The sequence below is a fragment of the Notamacropus eugenii genome, chromosome 7 (assembly GCF_028372415.1).
Source record: "Notamacropus eugenii isolate mMacEug1 chromosome 7, mMacEug1.pri_v2, whole genome shotgun sequence".
NCBI classification, from domain to species: Eukaryota; Metazoa; Chordata; class Mammalia; order Diprotodontia; family Macropodidae; genus Notamacropus; species Notamacropus eugenii.
Window position 1 is genome coordinate 100,165,190 of NC_092878.1, and position 22,445 is coordinate 100,187,634.

At 45.6% G+C, this 22,445-nt stretch overlaps 2 protein-coding genes across 5 annotated transcripts in view; one reads left to right on the forward strand and one right to left on the reverse strand.

Moving 5' to 3' along the window:
* The window catches only part of TENM3 (teneurin transmembrane protein 3), a 3,393,579-nt gene that overhangs the window by 2,414,771 nt on the left and 956,363 nt on the right, over nucleotides 1-22,445 (forward strand). The gene's annotated exons all lie outside the window — the stretch shown is intronic.
* LOC140514720 (endogenous retrovirus group K member 10 Gag polyprotein-like) lies at nucleotides 903-7,381 on the reverse strand. The gene is made up of 2 exons (XM_072625153.1): nucleotides 5,944-7,381; nucleotides 903-1,795 (listed from the first exon to the last, which is right to left on the reverse strand). Exons 1-2 carry the CDS (start codon nucleotides 7,379-7,381, stop codon nucleotides 1,749-1,751), a joined length of 1,485 nt encoding a protein of 494 aa, XP_072481254.1. The 3' UTR covers nucleotides 903-1,748.

Genomic DNA, 22,445 nt, shown 5'->3' on the forward strand with positions numbered 1-22,445 from the left:
CATTCAAAAGCAAAAACATATTCTCCATTAGGCCTTTTTGTGGGAAGGGTTGCAGTGTTGCATGGACATAAACAAGGGACAAAGCTTTTATACTTAAGGAATTTTTCAGTTAAAGGTTGTAGTCCTTCCCAGGTCTCAAGCTTAATCAAATACTGGCTGAGATGGGGGAGCACTTTAGGGTCTGAGAGACTAACAGTGGCTGGGGTGGCAGAAGTAGCTTTCTCTGGAATTCCAGGGTCCCAAATATTTGGCCTGACTGTCTCCCACACTCTCAAGAAAACCAGGGAACATATAGTGAACAGAGGCAAAAGGGAGATGGGAGGTTTAACTAGAGAAAACTGGCTCCCCAATTTCACCATCAGGTCCCTTCCCAACAAGGGGGCAGGGTCAGAGAGGGGCATAAGGAAGGAGAGTTTAAACAACAGATTCTCAAGCAGGCTGGGGAGGGGGTATGTCTGAAGACATTCCTTAGTTTCCCCTTCAATGCCTATGACCTGAGGGGTCAAGGGATGGGTAGGGTCAGAATGACTCGTTAAAGCAGAGAATTTAGCCATGTTAAAGTGGGTAACCTTACCTTCAGCCTTCGTTTTTGCCCAGGGCTTGGTGAGAGATGTGGAGAAAGTGGGAGTACTGCCAGCACCCAGGCTTTCCTGATATTCCAAGTCTTGAGAAGACTGGAGGACAGGATACTGGGGGGTGGCTCCACCACTTTTCCCACCTGAGGGACAATCTTTCCTCCAATGTTCCTCCTGGTCACATGGTCATGGTTCCACAGGCGTTGGTTCCTGGGGCTCCCTCTGGGGGGGGCGCTGCCCTGACCTGCAGGGCCAGTATGAGTGGGGGGATCGAGGAGAACGCCTACCTGAAGGGGATGGGTGAAAAGAGGAGTGAGACCAAAGGGGTGGTAAGCAAGGTCTGATTTTATTATCAGGGTTGCAAACTTATATAGAGAAAAGACAAAGAGATTCCAAGCAAATTCCGTGGTGGGCCAGCTCTATCTTAGGACATCGTACTTTGGCTATCTGTGTTTACATAACATCTACTGCTTCACCAGGTCCCGCATTGGTATGTTTGCATAGCCTCAGGCAGTCCCTTCTCTTATCTCTCCACGGGATCGTGGGGTGCGGTTTTTCTTCTCAGGCGGGACGAAAGCAAGCAGGTTAGAGGAGGTACAGGTGGGGGGCCTCAGTCCCCGACATGTCCCCCTTTTGACTAAAATTAAAACATGCGGGCGGACTGAAATTAAAATATGCGGGCGGGTGAGAGGCCTGTCTTAGGCTATGAGGCTGGTTTCCATATTCAGAGCGCTTTTTCGGCAGATGACCCTGTCTTAGGCTAAGCAAGGGGATCTACGTGGCCGAACAGCCACGGCCTTGCTCTACTCCCGTCATAGGGAACAACTGCAGCCGCGCCTATGATCCTGATATATGGGGCCTCAATATTCCCGTCATGGGCACTCTCACAGCTGCCGCTCCGTGTTTATTCCCTAAAGGCCTTCCACCACCGCATGCAACGGGACTCTGACTGCACAAGCTTGGAGAACTGAAGTCCGTCCTCCTCGTTGTCTGCAGGGTTCTCCAGAAGTGCCAGGCGATGATAATGGATATTGATAGGGCTTTTAAGAGAAGCCTCAATCTGCGTTTTAATGAAAGAGGTTAGTCTACTAAAAGCCCAGGGCCCAAAAGAAAGAAGTAGGAGGAGACCAATCAAGGGTCCAAGGAGAGGGAGGAGATATGGGAGGACTCCATTCAAGCCACTCCAGAGGGGATTTTCGAAAAGTTCTTTGCGTCATCTCCTGAAAAACAGGAAAAGAAAAACAGATGTGTCTCAGGGAGGTGTAGTCCCCTGGACGGTATTGTAAGCATCTGGCTTGTCCATCAACTTGATCAGCCTTTCAGGCAACCATCTAGCATTTTGGCACTTTGAATCATAAATACAAGCATGGCCTTTGCCCCAGATTAACACAGGATCAGGGCCCTGCCATTTGCCAAGAAGGGGATCTTTCCATTTTGCCTGAGCGTAGGTTTGGGCCGTAGAGGAATGCCAAAGGCGGTCTGCTGCACTCTTTGCCGCAGCGTCAAGGGTGAGAAAATTTAAAACAAAAAGGGCGTGATTGAGCAACGTTTTGGCATTGCCAGCTCTGGGATAAAGAACTTCCCCCCCTGACTGTAATTTCAGGACCATGTTTTTCAATGTTTGATGGGCCCTTTCCACAATTCCTTGCCCCTGAGGATTATAGGGTATGCCAGTTACATGCTTAATATGTAGTTGTGTACAAAAGGATCTGAAAGAAGAGCTGGTGTAGCCGGGGCCATTATCTGTCTTAAGAATTTTGGGCTGCGGGAGGACTGCCAAGGCACTAATGAGGTGATTAATGACATGCTTGGTGGCCTCTCCAGGTTGCAAGGTGGCAAAGATAAAACCACTGAAGGTATCAATGGACACATGAATATATTTAAGCCGACCAAAAGGGAGGTAATGAGTGACATCCATTTGCCAAAGCTCCCCGGGAATGAGACCTCGGGGATTGATACCAGTATGAGGTTCAGGGAGAAGAGTCAGGCAGCCAGGGCACTGTTTCACGATCTGTCTGGCTTGTTCCCGGGTGATAGGGAACTTGAGACGAAGCGTATGGGCATTAAGGTGATGCAGCTTATGGGCTTGCGTGGCAGCAGCAACAGGAGAGGTAGACAGAGCAAGTAAAATGCGACGAGTTGCCTGATCAACCTGATCATTCCCTTCAGAAAGGGGACCGGGGAGGTCGGAGTGGGCACGAATATGTCCAATGAAAAAGGGGTGCTTGCGGGAGAGGATTAGAAGCTGAAGAGTGGCAAAAAGAGGAGACGCATTAGTGGAGGGACGAATATACGGGACAGTTTCCAATAGAGGGACCGAATGTGCAATGTAGGAGCTATCAGTATAAATATTGAGAGGACCCGGAACAGATTCAAAAACCTTGATGACCGCTGCAAGTTCCACCAGCTGCGCAGAGATGAAGGGTGTGTCAAAAGAGGTGGCCTTTCCATCAACACTGAAGGCTGCCTTCCCTGTGGCGGATCCATCAGTGAACGCCAAATGGGCGCCTCTGATGGGCTCCGCCTTGGTAATCCTTGGGAAGACAACAGGTGTTTTCTGAAAGAACTGGACAAGCTTGTCTGAGGGATAATGATTGTCTATAATCCCTGGGTAGGAAATGCAGTTAACTGCCCAATCGTCATCATTCTGAAGCAGCCATTGAATCTGTGAAGCGGTGTAGGGGCAGACAATATGATCTGGTTCCCGACCAAAAAGCCGAAGGGCTGCCTCTCGCCCTAGGCGCAGGAGGCCAGCCGTTAAATGCGGGTAGGAGGGGAGGATCTTTGTAGGTGTGGCTGGCATATGAATCCAAAACAACGGATGCTCCTGCCACAATAATCCAGTGGGGGAAAAAGCAGTAGAAAAAATTAAGAGCCAAAGAGGTTTTAGAGGAGCGTAATACCCAATATGTTGATCATGAATAGCTTGCTCAATTAAGGCAAGGGCCTTACGGGCCTCCGGCGTGAGAGAACGGGGTGAATTTGGGTCGGAGTCTCCTTTTAGAATATCAAACAAGGGTCTCAATTCCCCCGTAGTGAGCTTAAGATAAGGCCTAAGCCAATTCAATTCTCCCAGAAGCTTTTGGAAATCATTAAGGGAACAAAGGTGACTTACTCGCAAGCGAACCTTCTGGGAGAGAATGCGATTAGTTAAAAGTTCAAACCCCAAGAAGAGCTGCGGGGGGTAGGTTTGTATTTTATCGGGGGAAATTTTAAGGCCCCGATTTTCCAATGCCCTAATGAGCTCCTGTGATACCTGGGTCAATTCCTCATCATCTGAACCTGCAAGGAGGATATCATCCATATAATGGATGATATAAAGCTTGGGATACTGCAAGCGAAAAGGGTCAATTGTTTGTGCTACATATTTTTGGCACAGCGTAGGGCTATTAGCCATGCCTTGTGGCAAGACTTTCCACTGAAAACGCGGGGAAGGGCCCACACAATTGGTAATAGGAACACTAAAAGCGAAGCGCTGGCAATCGGAGGGGTGGAGGGGAATGGAAAAGAAGCAATCCTTAAGGTCAATTGTAATCTTAGAGAAACCTTGTGGTATGGCTACAGGAGAGGGGAGCCCAGGTTGAAGGGCCCCCATAGGAACCATAGTTTTATTGACGGCCCGCAAATCATGTAAGAGCCGCCATTTACCTGACCTTTTCTGGATAACAAAAATGGGCGTGTTCCACGGGGATGTGGACGGTTCTATGTGCCCTGCAGCTAATTGCTCCTGCACTAAAGCGAACGCTGCTTCCAGCTTTATCTTGGGTAAGGGCCACTGGTCTACCCAGACGGGTAGGTCATTTTTCCACGAGATCCTATCTGCCTGGAGTGCAGGAGGACCCGTGGCCCTCACGAAAAATGGTTCTGATTATCTGGGCCTTCAAAGCCAAGGCCTGCTCGCCCTTTCCTCCCTTCAGCAACAATTGGGGACGGTTGTCCTTGCCCTCTTTTGCCTAGCCTTTTCCCTGGGAGAAATCCCTGGGAGACCATCTGACGGGTTACAACTGTATTTGGACTGCACATAATTATCCCCATCTGAGAAAGAATATCCCTTCCCCATAAGTTGACAGGTAGGCCGGGGACCACAAAAGGCCGGACAGTCCCTTTATTTCCCTCCTTGTCTTGCCAGGGCAACCATTGGGAACTCTGTAGAGTATAATGGGACTGGCCTATGCCCTGTAAGTGCGTCATGGATGGTTGAAGGGGCCAAGAAGGCGGCCAGCTATCTTTTGAAATAACAGTTGAGTCAGCTCCGGAATCTAATATTCCTTCAAAAGATCTGCCTTGAATGGTAAGCGTAAGCATGGGGCGGTCCTGGGAAATGGCCTGAACCCAATAGATGTCTGAGGACCCGGGCTTGGAGTGGCCTCTAACGGTGGTGAGGGCAGGGTATGGGGTTTGTAGGGGGAGCGGGAGGGCCTGTGCAAGGCGTTGCCCCTGATAGACAGTGAGGGGTCCCTGTAGGGTTGAAGCAAGTATCTGGATTTCCCCCATATAATCACCGTCAACAATGGAGGGGTGGATTAGAAGGCCATTAATAGTAGTGGAAGCACGACCAAGAATAAAAAAATAAAAATTGGGGGGCGGGGGGCCAAAGATGCCTGTAGAAATTATATGCACCCCACCTTCCGGGGTCAATATTGTGGTGGAGGCGGCACACAGGTCCACCCCTGCGCTTCCTGAAGTGGCTCTGTAGAGTTGGGTGTGGGCGGGCTGGTCCCCGAGGCCCGCGGGACGGGGATCGGCTGGGGGGCCCGGGGCTGGCCCCTCCGGCCGTTTCCCTGCAGGGGGTGGCCATTGACATCTGTCGCGGAGCGACAAGTGTTCGCCCAGTGCTTCCCTTTCCTGCATCTGGGGCAGAGGGTGGAAGGTTGAGAACCCCTATTTTGGGTTGGAGGAGGGGGGGTATCTGGCGAGCTGGGGCACTGCCGGGCAAAGTGACCGGGTTGCCCACAGCGGAAACACTCCTTCTGGGAGTCCCCCGGCTGGAGAGCCGCCCCGACAGCTAAATGTACAGCCTGGGATATTTTCGTAGTAAAAGGATCTATGTCTCTGCAGAGGCGGATCATCTCCTCTAGGGTTTTATCCCTCCATTTCCCGCGCAAGGCAGAGCGACAAGCAGTATTGGAGTTCTCATATGCCAGACGCCTCACAAGCTGATCCTTAGAGGCCTCCTGACCGAGGGTCCGCTCGGTGGCCTCCAGGAGCCTGCTAACGTATTCAGAAAAGTCCTCCTGAGTCCCTTGTATTATTTTATTAAGCGGGGCAAGAGGAGAACCAGGGGTTGGTAAAGCGCGCCAGGCGGCAAATGCCGCGTTGGCGGTTTGCGCCAAGAGGCCTATGGGAAGGCGGCGTTGCTTGGCCTCACCTGCATATTTGCCTTGACCACTCAGCTTTTCATAGGTCCATTTTGAAGCGGGGGAGTTGGGGGACTTCCCATTGCTCTTTGCCGTGGATTGACAACGATCATAGAAGTCGGCTTTCCACGTCAAAAATTGTCCCCGTGAGAGAACAGCTCGAACCACGCGGAGCCACTCCGCAGGCAAAAGATACCCTCCACGGGACATGGCCTCAAGGGCGGAGAGGGTGAAAGGAGCATTGGGGCCATATGCCTTAACAGCGGCATTGAGATCTTTAAGCCCCTTGAAATGCAATTTTCGGTATTCCGGCCATTCCCGTTCCGCCTTCCTACTGCTCTGCCCTTCTTCTCCCTCCTCTTCCTCCTCCTCCTCCTCCTTATTCTTTTCCTCTTCCTCCTCCTCTCCCTCACTCGCGGAGGAGTCTGTAAGTTCACCCGCCCCAGGGGTTTGTGGGGGCCCAAGTCGGCGGGACCGAGTTATAACGGGGAACATCATGGGCTGCGCTTCTTTTGAGTTTTTAGTCTTAGCGCCAGTCCTGTTGGACGGGTCCTTGGTCGACTGAGGCTTACTGGGAGAAAGAATGACTGAGCTCTGGAGGGAGTGCTGCAGGGAACTCAACTCCGAGGAGAGCTGTACATATTGCTTTTGTAGGTCTAAGACTTCTCGGAGCTCCTTAACCTGGGTGGAAAGTTGGTGTCTAGCATTGGTAAGGACCGAGGGAGTGGGAACAGGGGGCAAAAGTACAGGGGCGCAGGTTTGGGATAAGTAAGGAGGAAGCAAATGTTGAAGAGCAGGCCAATCGGGATCATTATATCGGGCGGCCTCATCCTCAAGTTCCGCTTCATCCCCAGGATCTAACGTATCAGGGTCAGGATTCTTTAAGGGAGGGGTCTTGTGTTTAGTAATAATAGGGAAAGTTAGGGACTCGGTTGTAGGGCGGGGCCCTGTAGGGAGGGGAGGATAAATGGGCTTTGGTGGCTCTGGCGGAATATCAATGACCACGGACGGGGGCCTTGGGGGACTTTTGGCTATTGAAGGTAGTGATTTTACAGGAGCCGCCCGTGGTAAGGGGCGCTCTAGTGACTTAACAGAGGCGGCCCGTGACAAAGGGCGCAAGCAAAATTCTGCCACCGAAAGGAGCTGTCGCTCACCCGGATCTCTGGAGGCGGATTCCACTATGTCTCTAATGATTCCCCAATAGGAAAAGACAGAAGGGGGGACGGCCTCCGGGCCCTCAGTTTGCAATTTCTTATTAAGCTCTCTCCCAACCTTTTGCCACTTGCCCGGATGGATGTCCGGCCCATTAACAATAAACCAGGGACAGACCTCATCAACAAAAAGAAAGAAGTTCACTAAGTCCTTTTTCTTAACCTTAACTCCTCTATCATTAAGGGCATGCTTAAGGTCATGGATAAAGACCTGTTCCTTGGAAAGGTTGGAACCCATGATTAGAATGAGGCGGACGAAACTCAACTTACCAAAACGCAGGGGCTCTTCACGAGCGATGAGAAGGAAGGGGTCGCGACGAATCGTCTCTCAATGTTGGTCCGCCTGGCAGAAGTCCGGACCTCGAGCCCCACGTCTGGGCGCCACTTGCCCTGACCTGCAGGGCCAGTATGAGTGGGGGGATCGAGGAGAACGCCTACCTGAAGGGGATGGGTGAAAAGAGGAGTGAGACCAAAGGGGTGGTAAGCAAGGTCTGATTTTATTATCAGGGTTGCAAACTTATATAGAGAAAAGACAAAGAGATTCCAAGCAAATTCCGTGGTGGGCCAGCTCTATCTTAGGACATCGTACTTTGGCTATCTGTGTTTACATAACATCTACTGCTTCACCAGGTCCCGCATTGGTATGTTTGCATAGCCTCAGGCAGTCCCTTCTCTTATCTCTCCACGGGATCGTGGGGTGCGGTTTTTCTTCTCAGGCGGGACGAAAGCAAGCAGGTTAGAGGAGGTACAGGTGGGGGGCCTCAGTCCCCGACAGGGCGCCCTGGAGGGGCACTCCTTGGACCAGTGACCCTCCTTGTGGCAACGAAACCAGGTTTCCCCACTGCCCAAGTAGCCAACCTTCCTTCAAGGGGGTGCCCTGGAGGGGTGCTCCCTGAGTCTTTTCCTGGCCAAGGCAGCAGCCAAGAATTGAGCATGCTCCCTGGCCCTGGCCCTTCTCCTTTGTTCTCTTTCCTCTGCTGCAACAAGGTCTCTGTTGTTAAAGACTCCGAAGGCCATCTCCAGTAACTGGGCCTGAGGTGTTTGGGGTCCCATTGCCAATTTCTGCAGTTTCCTCCTAATATCTGGGGCAGACTGATTAATAAAATATATGTTAAGGATTGCTGCCCCTTCTATGGAGTCAGGATCCAAATTTGTATGCTTTTTAATAGTTTCTACTAGCCAGTTTTGAAAAAGGGCAGGGTTTTCCTTTTCTCCCTGAGTAATTTCCCTAATTTTTGAAAAATTTACTTGTTTTTGAAATGCAGTTTTTAGGCCTTCTAACAGGCAAATTACCATAAGGTCTGTCTTTCCCCTGTCCTTACTCTTTTGTTAGTCCCATCTGGGGGTCACTTGTGGGAACAGCAGCTGGTCCTGGGGGGTATTTTATGGGATTATTGCTAGTCATACGATCCCCAAATTTTTGAGCATGTTCCCAAATTCTCCCCTTCTCCTCAGTGGTACAACAGAGAAAAGAATATGCAGATCCTTCCAAGAAAGTTCAAATTGTAGGGATGTGTCCCTAAAACCCTCAGTAAACCTAGTGGGGTCTTCTGAGTATCTCCCCAGTTTCCCTTTAATCTGGGTGAGATCCGAAAGAGAACGGAACAGGGATCCTAGTTGTCCCACTAGGTGGGGTAGGCACTTCTCTCAAGGGAAACAGCCCTGATGGCCCAATGGGGACAGAGGTTTGTGGAGGAAGACAGGAAGTCCCACTTCTTGTGAGGGAGGGACTGGGGAATGCCTGCTGAACTGGATTAGGCTGCAGGGCCAGGGGATCTGGCTGGCAAGGCGAAAGATCCGCTGGTACCTGAGGAAGAGTAGGGATCAAAGGGGGAGATGCCCCAGAGAGTGCCATGGGAACTGGGCCTAAGGCCTGAGTGAATGTTGCCCCAGCAAAAGGGGCTGCAGAGCGAAGCACCCCAGTAAGGCCCATAGTTGGGGCCTGAGGTAAAGTCCCCAAGGAGGGGTGGGTTACAGGCAGTGATACTGTACAGACTGCCGTGGGGGTGGGGCCTGAGGTCTGAGTGAAGGTTGCCCCAGTGAGAGGGGCTGCAGAGCAAGGCACCTCAGCAAGCCCTGTGGCTGGGAACTGAGTGGGGGTTGGGAGTGGAGATAGGGGAGGAAGTGAGGCCAAGCCCCTAGGAGCCATAAACAGGGGGTCATCCAAAACATCCAATTCACCCCCATTTCCTTTTTGTGGGGCGGCTCTAGCTACAAGCATCTTACAATCTTTTCTGAGAATGGGGTCCTGAGAGAGTTTAACAAAGGCCCTTATGTAAGGCATTGTAAAGTCCCAAACATGGGCCATACTTCGTTGTCCTTCAGGTGATACTGAGGCCAAAGTTTGTTGCAAAAGAATACCAACTTTTTCTTTTTAAGTTGTTTAGAGAAGCTAAATTTTTTCCAATTTTGTAAAAGACAGCCCAAAGGCGAATTTCTTGGAATTGATGAATTTTCACCCATTTTTTTTTTCTGTGAGGCTGGAAGTCCCCCCCTCCTTAAAGGAGGACATGGAAGTAAGCCTTGAGGAAAAAAAAAAAAACACAAGAGGACAAAAATAACCGAGTTTTCCCTAATTTCCTTATGTCCAGGAAACCCAAAGAATTGGGCACCCCCTTAACTGACATTTCTCTAACCTTCTAGCACCCAGAAAGTTCAGAGAATTGTGCTTTGGTGGGTATGCCCAGATCCATGGCCTCAAACACAGCCACTCGACCGACAACCTGAGTCTCTAACTCTCTAGGGCTCAGAAAGTTCAGAGACTTAGGCACACAACTGAGTTTTTCCCCGATTTCCTTGCGCCCAGGAAATCCAGAGAATTGGGCACCCACTTTATGCCCAGGTCCACTGCCTAAGCAATGGACTGACAACCTGAGCTAACTCTCTAGTGCCCAGAAAGTTCAGAGACTTTGTCTGATACGGGGACCTGAAGCCAGGTCTGAAATTCCGCTTCCAAAGTGCTTGGAGAGCAAGTAGCAGACAGAGAGAGAGGGAGGCTTATATACCTTCCATTTTGAGCAGAAGAACTTGAGAGTAGCAGCTTTCCTGGTCAGGGAACCATAAATGATGAGGTTTAGGGGTGATGGGGGACCCCAAATACCGACAGTCCCGGTCGTGCTCAAATGGATTCGACTCAAGCCTTCTTAAAGCCAAAGAAAACAAAGTTTATTAAAGATTCACCTAATTGGGTTGCCTCTTAAGGAGCCTAAGTATTTGTAACGCTTGTATTCACAAGTGGGCCAGATAGAATCCCAGCTAGACAGAGTCTGAGCTGGATTGAATCTGAGCCTACCTTTTTCTTTGAAAGCATAAAGAAACAATCAGCTTTAAGCTTCACAAAACTCTAGTTTTGCATAGAGTGCTATTTATAACCTAACTAAGTCTATTTTGTGAAATCCCAAATTGTTTTTCACAGTAACTAGGTTTTGTAGTGATCTGGTGGAATAAGTTGAAGATGAATATGAAAAATTCAAACACTGACCAGAAGTAGTTTGGTAAAATGACTAAACTGTTGAAATTGGAATTGGAAGACCTAAGTTTGAATATCATGTTATATAGGATCATGATTAAATTGTATCAGATCAGTAAAACCAGAAAGGATCTTAGAGAGCATTTGTTCCACTGCTTCATTTTAGAAATCAGGAAACTGAAGGCTGGGCACGTTAAATCACTAACCCATAATGAAATAGCTAGTAAGTAATACAATCTTAGATTAAAAGTTGGAAAGAACTTTAGAGTCATACAGAAACCACTTATCTTCATCTGCTGACTATTCTACCTGTTTTCCTCTGAACCAGGCTGAGATGAACCAGGCATTCCTTCCCCTCCTTGGCAATAGTGGTGGTGGCTTTCCATTTTCCCTGACAACTTTGCTAGAGAGATAATGTTTCCCAGAGCCTTCCATTTCTGTAGTTGAGGAGTTGACCTGACTGGAAAGTAGCATCTTGGCAGAAAGCAGTACAGAAAAATGGCACCAAAATGTTGTCAGAGGGAAGATTGTGATAGAGGAAAAATTGGAGTTGCTGTCCTTTGTCCTGAAAAACCAACAGTTACAGAAAAAGTGAAATAAATCCCACTCTCTTCTCAAGAGGTGGGGTTTCCTCCCATGGACTCCAGTAACCATCTAAGAACAACCTGAGTTAAAAAAGAAACCCATTTCACACTAGTGAAGATTTTTGTTCCAATAAAGCCAAAGACTTTTTTGTCATTTTCAATTTTCTGATTCACAAAGTTGTAGGACCACGGATTTAGGACTAAAAGGGGTTTTAAATTGCTCATTTTATAAATGTTTCGTGGATATTTAATCCCTTTTCCTCCAATTTTCCAAGTAAGAGTTGGGAAGGACTTTAGAATGACAGAGAAACCATTTATTGTCATTTGCTGACTCTTCTACCTGTTTTACTCTGAATTAGGCTGAGGTATTTGCTTGCAGTTCTTCTTCTCTTGGCTATGGTGGTGGCTTTACAGTTTCCCCCACAACTATGGTTAGGGAGGTGATGTTTCCCAGAGCTTTCCATTTCTGTATAACAACCCTCATCCTATAAAAACCCACCCTGTCTCTGTAGATCAAAGTCAACAAGTTTTACTGGCAAACTCAGTTTTATTTCACCTGATTTGGAATGAATTTCTTCTTAATTTAATGATTAATTTTTGCCTTCAGGAGCAATGTCATTAATAATAAATACTGTATCATCCACTCTACCCCCATTCAATACCTTAGAGGTTAGCTAGTCCAACTTCATTTAATATATTAGAAAATTGTGAACAAATTAAGCTCTTAGAAGAAAGGGAATACCTCACCTAGAACCTCATCATGTAAGACTTAAAGTCAGGGAAGCTGGGAGGCAGAGATAAGGAGGAAGAAAAATTCTAGTCAGTAAAAAAAATGCTCAAAGTAATAGGGCCAGAATTTGAATCCATATCCTGTGATGCCAAATCTAGCATTCTATGCAGTGCCCTTCATTGTGATAGAATCTGCAAATAATGTAACAAAGGGCACTGGCCTGAAGTCAAAGACTCTGGCTTCAAATCCTACCCCTGTCCTTAACCCGTGTGACTTTAAGCCAATCAATTAACTTTTCTGGGACTCAGTTTCCACATCTGAAAAATGGGAAAATTGGACTTCCAGCTCTGAACCTCAGATCCTATGAGCCTATGAACTCAGATTCTCTGTTCCATATATAGCATTTCTTTAGCTCCACTACTCTGTGTCACAACTAGAACTTGAATCTGAGTCTTCTGACTCCAAATCCAATTCTTTACAGCAAGGTTGTAGGGAAAGCATTTTATAAAACTGAATGGGATTTATTATTTACGCCCATCTGATACAAACAACAATGAAAATATCCCCTCCAAAAAAAAAAACCTGCAAAAAATTTCACTGGGAAGATGCATTATTTTTAACTTTGTCTTTGAAATTTAAGCAACATCTGCAAGCAAAATATATTCTACTAAAGAGAAACAGAGTAAATAACAGAAAGTAGACTAAATTAGGATGCAGTGGTCCTTTGCAGACTATCATATAAGCCTTTCAGATTCAATTTGAATGTAACTAGTTTTGCAATATTCCTTTTGTCTCAGTTGTATTATAAAACACAGTGATTACTATTCGTTGGAATTTAATTACTTTTGTTTTTATTTGGTTTCTTGTTTTCAAGAAAAACAGAATAAATTGTGTGTTTGCCTTGTCCCACTTAAATAGCAAGTCAATAATCTGGGCCAATTATTCCATAGGAATGTGATAAGGAAACAAAACTTAAAGAAATGTAAATGAGCATGAAGTCATACACTTTGATGTAGTTCAGTTGTTTTCATCATGTCCAACTCTTCCTGACCCTAACTGAAATTTTCTTGGCAAATAATAAGGTAGTTTGCCATTTTCTTCTTCAGTTCATTTTACAGATGAGGAAACTGAGGCACACAGGGGTTAAGTGATTTGCCCATGGTTACAGTAAGTATCTGAGGCCACATTTGAACTCAAGTCTTCCTGAATCCAGATATGACACTCTATCTGCTCAACACCTAGCTTCCCCTGTGCACTAAGTAGGTGCCTACAAATACTAGTTGAAATACTTCAAGACCCAACTCAGGTGTCATCCTTTCCATGAATGTTAGATACTTGATCTAATCAATAGAATATAGTGCCCTCCCTTCAGTTTTCCTATAATAGTGTTTCTTACTGTTTTACATTCAATGACATGTTGTATGAATTGCATGTGTTCGTATACCCTCCCCTCCTTGAAACTAAGTTTCTTGTGGGCACCAGCTACGTTGTTATTCACTTTTGAATTCCCATTTCCTAACACAGTGCCAAGTAAATGCTTAATACAGGCTTGTTGAACCCTTCTCTAAAAAACTGCAGGTCCAGATATTTTTCTATCCAAAAAGTTCCCAATTTATGAACAAGTTCTGCTCTAACTTTTTATTTGTAAGTCAGTTGTTTCAAACACAGGGTATACTTTCCCATAAAAATACTGTACTAGTATCATCTTATGTCCAAGGGTCACGTGATTTAAGAAAAAGCCGTAAGAAGAGAACGTCATCCTCATCCACATCTGACCAGGCCAGCCCAAGTCAAAAGGTTAAAATAGGCAAAGTTTATTTGACACCCACTTTTCTCCTTGTGCTGTTCTTTCACCTCTTCTTGACCCTCTCCCTGTGGTTGGTTGTTGTCCTTCATCTTCAAAGAAGACCAAAATGATATCACCATTGTAAAGTGAAATTTCAGTGTGTACAACTGTGGGTAATCAGACCAATACAAGCTTGGAATGCTCTACCACAGGTTGGGCACAAATAGTCTGTATGAATATTTGGGGTAGATATCCCAAATTTGCACATCCTGCATTTCCTTTGTGCTGTCTCAGTTCTGCTTTACCCAAAGAGCACAGCAACCTTTCTTATGTGGGCACACCATGCTGGGCAGTCCTGTGCCAGTGTCTCCCATGTTGCACAGTCAAATCCAAAATTCTTGAGAGAGACCTTGAGAGTGTTCTTGTATCATTTCTTCTGACCACCAAATAATCACCTGCCCCATGCAAGTTCTCCAGAAAATAGTCTTTTTGTCAAGTGTACATTTTGCATTCAAACAACGTGGCCAGCCCATCAGAGTTGAGCTCTCTGAAGCATAGTTTGAATGCTTGGCAGTTCAGCTCGAGCAAGGACTTCAGTGTCTGGTACCTTACCCTGCCAGGTGATCCTCAGAATCTTCCTAAGACAGTTCAAATGGAAGTGATTCAGTTTCCTGGAATGGTGCTGGTAGACTGTCCATGTTTCACAAGCATATAACAATGAAGTCAGCACAACGGTTCTGTAGACCTTCAGTTTGGTAGTCAGTCTACCACCTCTTCTCTCCCAAACCTTTCTGTGGAGCCTCCCAAGCACTGAGCTAGTCTGGCAATGCATGCATCAACCTCATTGTCAATGTGTACATCCCTGGAAAGTACACTACCAAGGTAAGTGAATTTATCCACAGCATTCAAAACTTCTCCATTTGTTGTAACCAGTGGTTCACATATGTTTGGTGTGGTCATGGCTGATGGTGCACCTGTGTTTTTTTAGTGTTAATTATTAGGTCAAAATTAGCACAGGCAGCAGCGAATTGATTCATATTTTGTTGCATCTCAGCTTCAGAGGTTGCATTGAATGCACAATCATCTGCAAACAGAAAATCATGCACCAACACTCCTTCCACTTTGGTCTTGGCTTATAACCTTTACAAATTGAAGAACTTACCATCAGTAAGGTAGTCGACCTTGATGCTGTGTTCATCCTTATTGAAAGCATTTGACAACATGGTTGAAAACATCGTGCTAAAAAGTATGGGAGCAAGGACACAGCCCTGTTTCACTCCATTGGTTACTGGGGAGGCACAAGAGCTTTGTTCATTATTCAGAACCCAGGCAAACATGTCATCATGAAATTGACATACAATATTGATAAACTTCTCCAGACAACCAAATTTTGACATAATTTTCCATAAGCCCTCACGAGTAACAGTGTCAAAGGCCTTGATCAGATCTACAAATGTGTGCAGACCTCTGTTCTGTTCCTGGCATTTTTCCTGGAGTTGTTGGGCAGGTATCACCATATCAACTGTTGCTCAGACCTTTCTGAAGCCACACTGACTCTCAGGTATTTGCCCATCTTCCAACTGAAGGATCAGCCTATTAGGGAGCACTCTAGTAAGAATTTTGCCAGTAATGACTGAGAAAGATCCCCCTGTGATTGTTGCAGGACAATCTATTCCTTTTACCTTTATACAGATGGACAATGGAGGCATCCTTGAACTCTCAGAGATAACCTCTTTTTGTCATATAAACCTGGAAAATTTCAGCCAGCTTTTATATGAGCAATCATCCCCCTATCTTGTAAATCTCAGCTGGAATGAAATCAGCACCAGGTACTTCACCACATGAAAGCAGTCTAATGGCCCTCAAAACCTCTTCTTCAGTTGGACATTCGGGTAAGGAGGGATTGACTTCAACCTGAAGTAAACGGTCAATGGTCTCAGCATTGATTGATGATGGTCTGTTCAGAACGCTATGGAAGTGTTCAGCCCATCTCTCTAGGATCATGTCCTTATCACTAATCAATGTGGGTCCATCAGCACTGAGTAGTTGTGAAGCACTATAAGTTTTTGGTCCATAAATAGCTGTCAGGGAATCATAAAAGCATTTTGGAATGTTACTCTCAGCATAAAACTGAATTTCATCTGCCTTCTTACTGAGCCAGGAATCCTGCATCTCTCTAAGCTTTGTTTGTACTTTGTCTTTGATGAAATTAAATGTTGCCTCCTTAGAGGTGGATGAATTATCCTGCTGGTAAATCCTGTGGAGTTCTCATTTTTCATTTAACAGCTTCTGAATTTCTCCATCATTTTCATCAAACCAGTCTTGGTGTTTGTGAGTTTTCTGACTCAGATGAGCAAATGCAGTGTTGTGCACCAAATCTCTGAGACCTGCCCACTCCTTTTCTGCTCCGCTGTTGCCACCTGTGTGTTGGCTCAACTTTCCCTCCAAGTCAGCAGCAAATTATTCATGCTCAGAGAAGAGCTCTAATTTGTTGGTATTAATTCTTCTGGTAGTCATTTTGCCTTGGGGGGCAGTGCTCTTGAAGAATGTAAATATTTAGCTTGGAAAGGTTAAGTCTGTGATCAGTCCAGCACTCTGCACCACACATTGCCTTTGTCACTTTCACATCTTGTTTGTTTCTTCTCCTTACAATCACATAATCTATTAGATGTCAGTGTTTGCTACAAGGGTGCATCCATGAAGTTTTATTGCATTTAGGTAAATGGAAGACAGTGTTGGTGATGAGAAGGTCATGTGATGCACAAGTCTTCAGCAGTGAATGACCATTGCTGTTACTATTTCCAACTCCATTTCTCCCTAGGACTCCCTGCCAAGCCTAGTAGTCTGAGCCTACTCTAGTCTTAAAGTCATCAAGAATTATAAGCTTGTCTTCTTTTGGCACATTGACAATAAGTGTCTCTAGGTCTTTGTAAAATTTTTCTTTGACTTCATCAGGGTTTGTCATGGTGAGAGCATAGGCACTGATGATGGTGGCATGGCATTTTCCTGCAAGTGGCAATTGCATTGTCATGAGCCTGTCATTCACTCCTTTTGGCAGGCATACCAGCTTGCTGATTAGATTAGCTTTGATTTCAAAACCCACGCCAGCTTCATGGTGCCTCCCTTCACTATGCCTCCTCCAGAAAAGATGTATCCAGTTCCAACTTCAGTAAGCTGGCCTCCATTTGCCAACCTTGTTTCACTCGGGGCTGCTATTTGGATGAGATACCTGTTGAGTTCTCTTGCAACAAGAGCAATTCTTCTTTCAGGTCTACTGGATTTTGTGTTGTCTGTTAGTGTGCACACGTTCCATGTCCCGATGGTGAGCGAAATCATCTTTGCAGATGTTTTCATATTTTTTGTGTGTTTCGACCACATCATGGGATTCCCTGCCTGCCGTGGTAATTAGGCCAGGGTTGGGTAAGCAGGCAATGTTTAGGGCACCTTTTCTAGCCCCCTTCCTCACACCAGGAGGTGAGTAGTACAATCCTTAAAAGGCTGCCTAGTCCCATTGCTGCTTTCAGTAAAAAACGAACCTATGGCCAGGGCCACCTATGTGCAGGGTTGTGACTACAGCTCCTAATGTATCTGCACCTGCTGCTTCATCAGTTGCCTGTTGCCACAGGATTTTGAGACATAATAGTGAAATGATATAGATGATGTATTTTGATTTGTGCCTAACTCTCTCCTCAAGAGTCATTATAGTTCAGTGACAGGAAAGAGTCAAGATGGCTGGCAATGGCTCAGGATGCCATGGATGACCTTGGTGTCTTTGGTGTCTAACCAAGCTGTAGTGCTCCATATTGCCTGCTTCATCTGCCTTCATGGCCATTGGAACAAATTATTTTCATCTGCCCATTCCACCAGATGAAATCTTCACATGTTTGGGGTAGACACCCCCCTAACTCACCAATGGGTTTGAGAACCCTTGGTTACCCTCAACCTGGTTTGGACCCTCTGCCAAAATGGTTTACCAAGGTGTGGCTGCTGTGCATGCTGCAGCTTCTTGGAGTCACAGGTGAGAGTTACGTGGACCCAATGGAGGAAAGAGCCCTAAAAAGGGCTTAGCAGCCATCACACCAAAGGTACTGGTCCTCCCTAAACACACCCTACACTCCACCCCTCTCCCTATACACCTTTCCTGTGGACCTTACCCCTTCTACTGTGGCATCTCACACAGGCTTAACTTAGTCGCCTAAATTCTCCCTACTTTAATTTGATTTCTCTACTCCATTCTCATCAAAATTCACAGATGATATCCCCCAGGTGAAAGAAGAACATAGTCTGATTAAGCTATATAATTTGTATTAATGTATAACTGACTATTGACCCTTCAACTCTCCCAGAGGCTATTCTAAAGTGAACCTCTAATTGGTGAAATCTCAGAATGCCTAAGGAATTGAAGTGAATAGACCTAGGTAGTGAGGTTGATTGTGTGTGGGGGGGGGGGGTACAGGAAAATAAATAGGCTTGCCCAGGAGGGTGCCCCTTTCAAATCAGTTCCCTACTTTATGCTCCTTTCTTTCCTCTACATTATAGATTATTTAGCAGACGTTCCCATGACACTTCTCTTTGTTATAGATTATATTCATGACAACAATTTCATAGCAATAGCTCATAAAAAAGGACTGTAAGATATTCTGGTGATAGAAAAATGTTAAATAGTGTAATTCAACTCAACAGTTAGGTTCATCTACCTGGAGGGTGGAGGGACCTCAGAAGTCACTTAGTCCAGTCCTTTCAATTTATGTAATTGAAGCCCAGAGAATAAAGATAATAAGTAACAGAGCCAATATTTGAATCCCACCATACTGATTAATATTGAATCTATTAAGCATTTTTGTTATGGGTGGAAGCTTGAACATCATTACTACATAATACCTTTCCTGATGCCTCCATCTCCTAATACTCTATCCTCCAAAGTATCTTGTATTTAACTGCTCTGTATTTATTTGTATGTGTTCTCTTCATATTTACTCTGTATATGGTTACATATGTACACATTGCCTCCTCCCATTAGAATGGGAGTCCCTTAAGAGTAGAGATTAATTCTTTGTGTTTATATCCTTGTGCCTAGCAGAATACTTGCAATACAGAAATGTTTAATAAATGCTTATTGGTTTCTTGACTAATCAAGATAAATAGCTATGGGGGGGGCAGAGCCAAGATGGCAGAGTAGAAAGACGCACATACGCATAGCTCCGAACCCACAACCCATAGAACGGCTACAGGGAAGTAACTCATGGCGAATTCTGCACCCAGAGGCCACGGAATATTGGAGCGAGGGAGATTTCTGTTCCGGAGAGACCTGCAAACCTCTCACGGGGGGTCCTTCACTCTGCGGACTGGGCGCCGGGACTGGGAGCTGAGTGCAGCCCTGCCGCGGCCGCGGCACTGAGAGGAAAAGATCCGAGCGGGCTTCAGGGACGGGATCTTCAGCGGCCACGTGGGTCCCTCCACCCACAGAGGGACCTGCAAACCTCTCGCAAAAGGTCCGTCGCGCTGCAGATGTGGAGCCCAGCCCAGACGTGCTGCGGCCGTGGCCACGGCACCAAGAGAGACAGATCCCAGCAGGCTTCAGGGACGGGATCTCCAGTGGCCTCACAAGTCCCTCCACTCACAGGTGACGGGGGTCTGTGAGAGAGTCTCTTTGACGGGTCGAGAGCGGAGTGGGGTGCCCCCATAATTGAGGCCGCCCCGGGAGGTAGAAGCTGAGAGGCAGCTGCAGACTGGGGCTCCCCAAGCGGGCGGGAGCCTGGATCCATTGTGGAAGGTCTGTGCATAAACCCCCTGAGGGAACTGAGCCTGAGAGGCGGCCCTGCCCCAACCTGACCACCTGAACTTAATCTCACACTGAATAGCAGCCCTGCCCCTGCCAAAAGCCCTAAGGCTGGAAGCAGCATTTGAATCTCAGACCCCAAACACTGGCTGGGAGGATCAGGAGTCGAGGTGGGTGTGAGGAGAATATTCAGAGGTCAAGTCACTGGCTGGGAAAATGCCCAGAAAAGGGAAAAGAAATAAGACTATTGAAGTCTACTTTCTTGGAGAACAGGCATTTCCTCCCTTCCTTTCTGATGAGGAAGAACAATGCTTACCATCAGGCAAAGACACAGAAATCAAGGATTCTGTGTCCCAGCCCACCCAATGGGCTCAGGCCATGGAAGAGCTCAAAAAGAATTTTGAAAATCAAGTTAGAGAGGTAGAGGAAAAGCTGGGAAGAGAAATGAGAGACATGAAGTCAAAGCATGAACAGCAGATCAGCTCCCTGCTAAAGGAGACCCAAAAAAATGTTGAAGAAATTAACACCTTGAAAACTAGCCTAATTCAATTGGCAAAAGAGGTTCAAAAAGCCAGTGAGGAGAAGAATGCTTTCAAAAGCAGAATTAGCCAAATGGAAAAGGAGATTCAAAAGCTCACTGAAGAAAATAGTTCTTTCAAAATTAGAATGGCACAGATGGAGGCTAATGACTTTATGCAAAACCAAGAAATCACAGAACAAAGACAGAAGAATGGAAAAATGGAAGATAATGTGAAATATCTCATTGGAAAAACAACAGACCTGGAAAATAGATCCAGGAGAGACAATTTAAAAATTATGGGACTACCTGAAAGCCATGATCAAAAGGAGAGCCTAGACATCATCTTTCATGAAATTATCAAGGAAAACTGCCCTGAGACTCTAGAACCAGAGGGCAAAATAAATATTCAAGGAATCCACAGAACACCGCCTGAAAGAGATCCAAAAAGAGAAACTCCTAGGAACATTGTGGCCAAATTCCAGAGTTCCCAGGTCAAGGAGAAAATATTGCAAGCAGCTAGAAAGAAACAATTCAAGTATTGTGGAAATACAATCAGGATAACGCAAGATCTAGCAGCCTCTACATTAAGGGATAGAAGGGCATGGAATAGGATATTCCAGAAGTCAAAGGAACTAGGACTAAAACCAAGAATCACCTACCCAGCAAAACTGAGTATAATACTTCAGGGGAAAAATTGGTCTTTCAATGAAATAGAGGATTTTCAAGTATTCTTGATGAAAAGACCAGAGCTGAAAAGAAAATTTGACTTTCAAACACAAGAATGAAGAGAACCATGAAAAGGTGAACAGCAAAGAGAAGTCATAAGGGACTTACTAAAGCTGAACTGTTTACATTCCTACATGGAAAGATAATATTTGTAACTCTTGAAATATTTCAGTATCTGGGTACTGGGTGGGATTACACACACACACATGCACACACGCACACATACATAGAGACAGAGTGCACAGAGTGAATTGAAGAGGATGGGATCATATCTTAAAAAAAAAATGAAATCAAGCAGTGAGAGAGAAATATATTGGGAGGAGAAAGGGAAAAATTGAATGGGGCAAATTATCTCTCATAAAAGAGGCAAGAAAAAGACTCATTAGTGGAGGGATAATGTGGGGAGGTGAGAGAAAAACATGAAGTCTACTCTCATCACATTCCACTAAAGGAAAGAATAAAATGCACACTCATTTTGGTAGGAAAACCTATCTCACAATACAGGAAAATGGGGGATAAGGGGACAAGCAGGGTGGGGGGGATGATAGAAGGGAGGGCATGGGGAGGAGAGTGCAAGTTGAGGTCGACACTCATGGGGAGGGATAGGATCAAAAGAGAATAGAAGTAATGGGGGACAGGATAGGATGGAGGGAAATATAGTTAGTCCTATACAACACAACTATTATGGAAGTCATTTGCAAAACTACACAGATTTGGCCTATATTGAATTGCTTGCCTTCCAAAGGGAAGGGGTGGAGAGGGAGGGAGGTAAAGAAGTTGGAACTCAAAGTGTTAGGATCAACTGTCGAGTAATGTTCTTGCCACTAGGAAATAAGAAATACAGGTAAAGGGGTATAGAAAGCTATCTGGCCCTACAGGACAAAAGAGAAGATGGAGACAAGGGCAGAGAGGGATGATAGAAGAGAGAGCAGATTGGTCATAGGGGCAATTAGAATGCTTGGTGTTTGGGAGGGGAGGGGATAAAAGGGGAGAAAATTTGTAACCCAAAATTTTGTGAAAATGAATGTTAAAAGTTAAATAAATAAATTTAATTTAAAAAAATTAAAAAAAAGATAAATAGCTATGATATCAAGGAGTAAATTATTAAAACATTTATTAAATACTTACTGTATGCAAAGCAATTTTTGCTAAGCACTGAGAATTAAAAGAGAAAAAAAAGACACTTTTTGCTCTCAAGGAGTTCATATTCTATTATAATAGCAAATGCTTCATAAGCTTCAGTTTCAAGTGACATGGAAACATCCCATTGTGCTTACAGCACAGTGACAAATCAGGTGAGAATGATTCTTCTTTGGTATCATTTCCACTGAAAGAAAGCATGTGAGCTTCTGGTTTTGAATGATTTGATTGTGCCAAGGACTTTGGTGGCAAAAATTTCCCTTTCCATCAAATGAGAGATGCAGGCAAGAGTGCTCTAAGAATCAGTAAAGCCAAATGTGCTAGGCACTATGGTAAGCTCTGAGAATACATATATAAGTAAAAACAGTTTCAGCTCTCAAGGATCTCGCAGCTGAGTGGGGGAGACAAAGATATATAATTCAGAACATACAAGATACATGGAAAGTTACCCTAGAGGGGAGGGCACTATCAGTTGAGCAAACTAGAAAAAGCCCCCCTTGATGGCAATTGATCTAAGTCTCAAGGGAAGTTAGGGATGCTAAGGCTCAGAGACTAGGAGGGAGAAAAT

What these genes read in the sequence shown, in the direction of transcription:
- LOC140514720 (XM_072625153.1), bottom strand. Translation starts at nt 7,381, where the DNA reads ATGGGTTCCAACCTTTCCAAGGAACAGGTCTTTATCCATGACCTTAAG. An exon ending in TGGTCAAGGCAAATATGCAG is followed by an intron (nt 1,796 to 5,943) that starts GTGAGGCCAAGC and finishes CCTGTTTTTCAG; the next exon opens with GAGATGACGCAAAGAACTTT.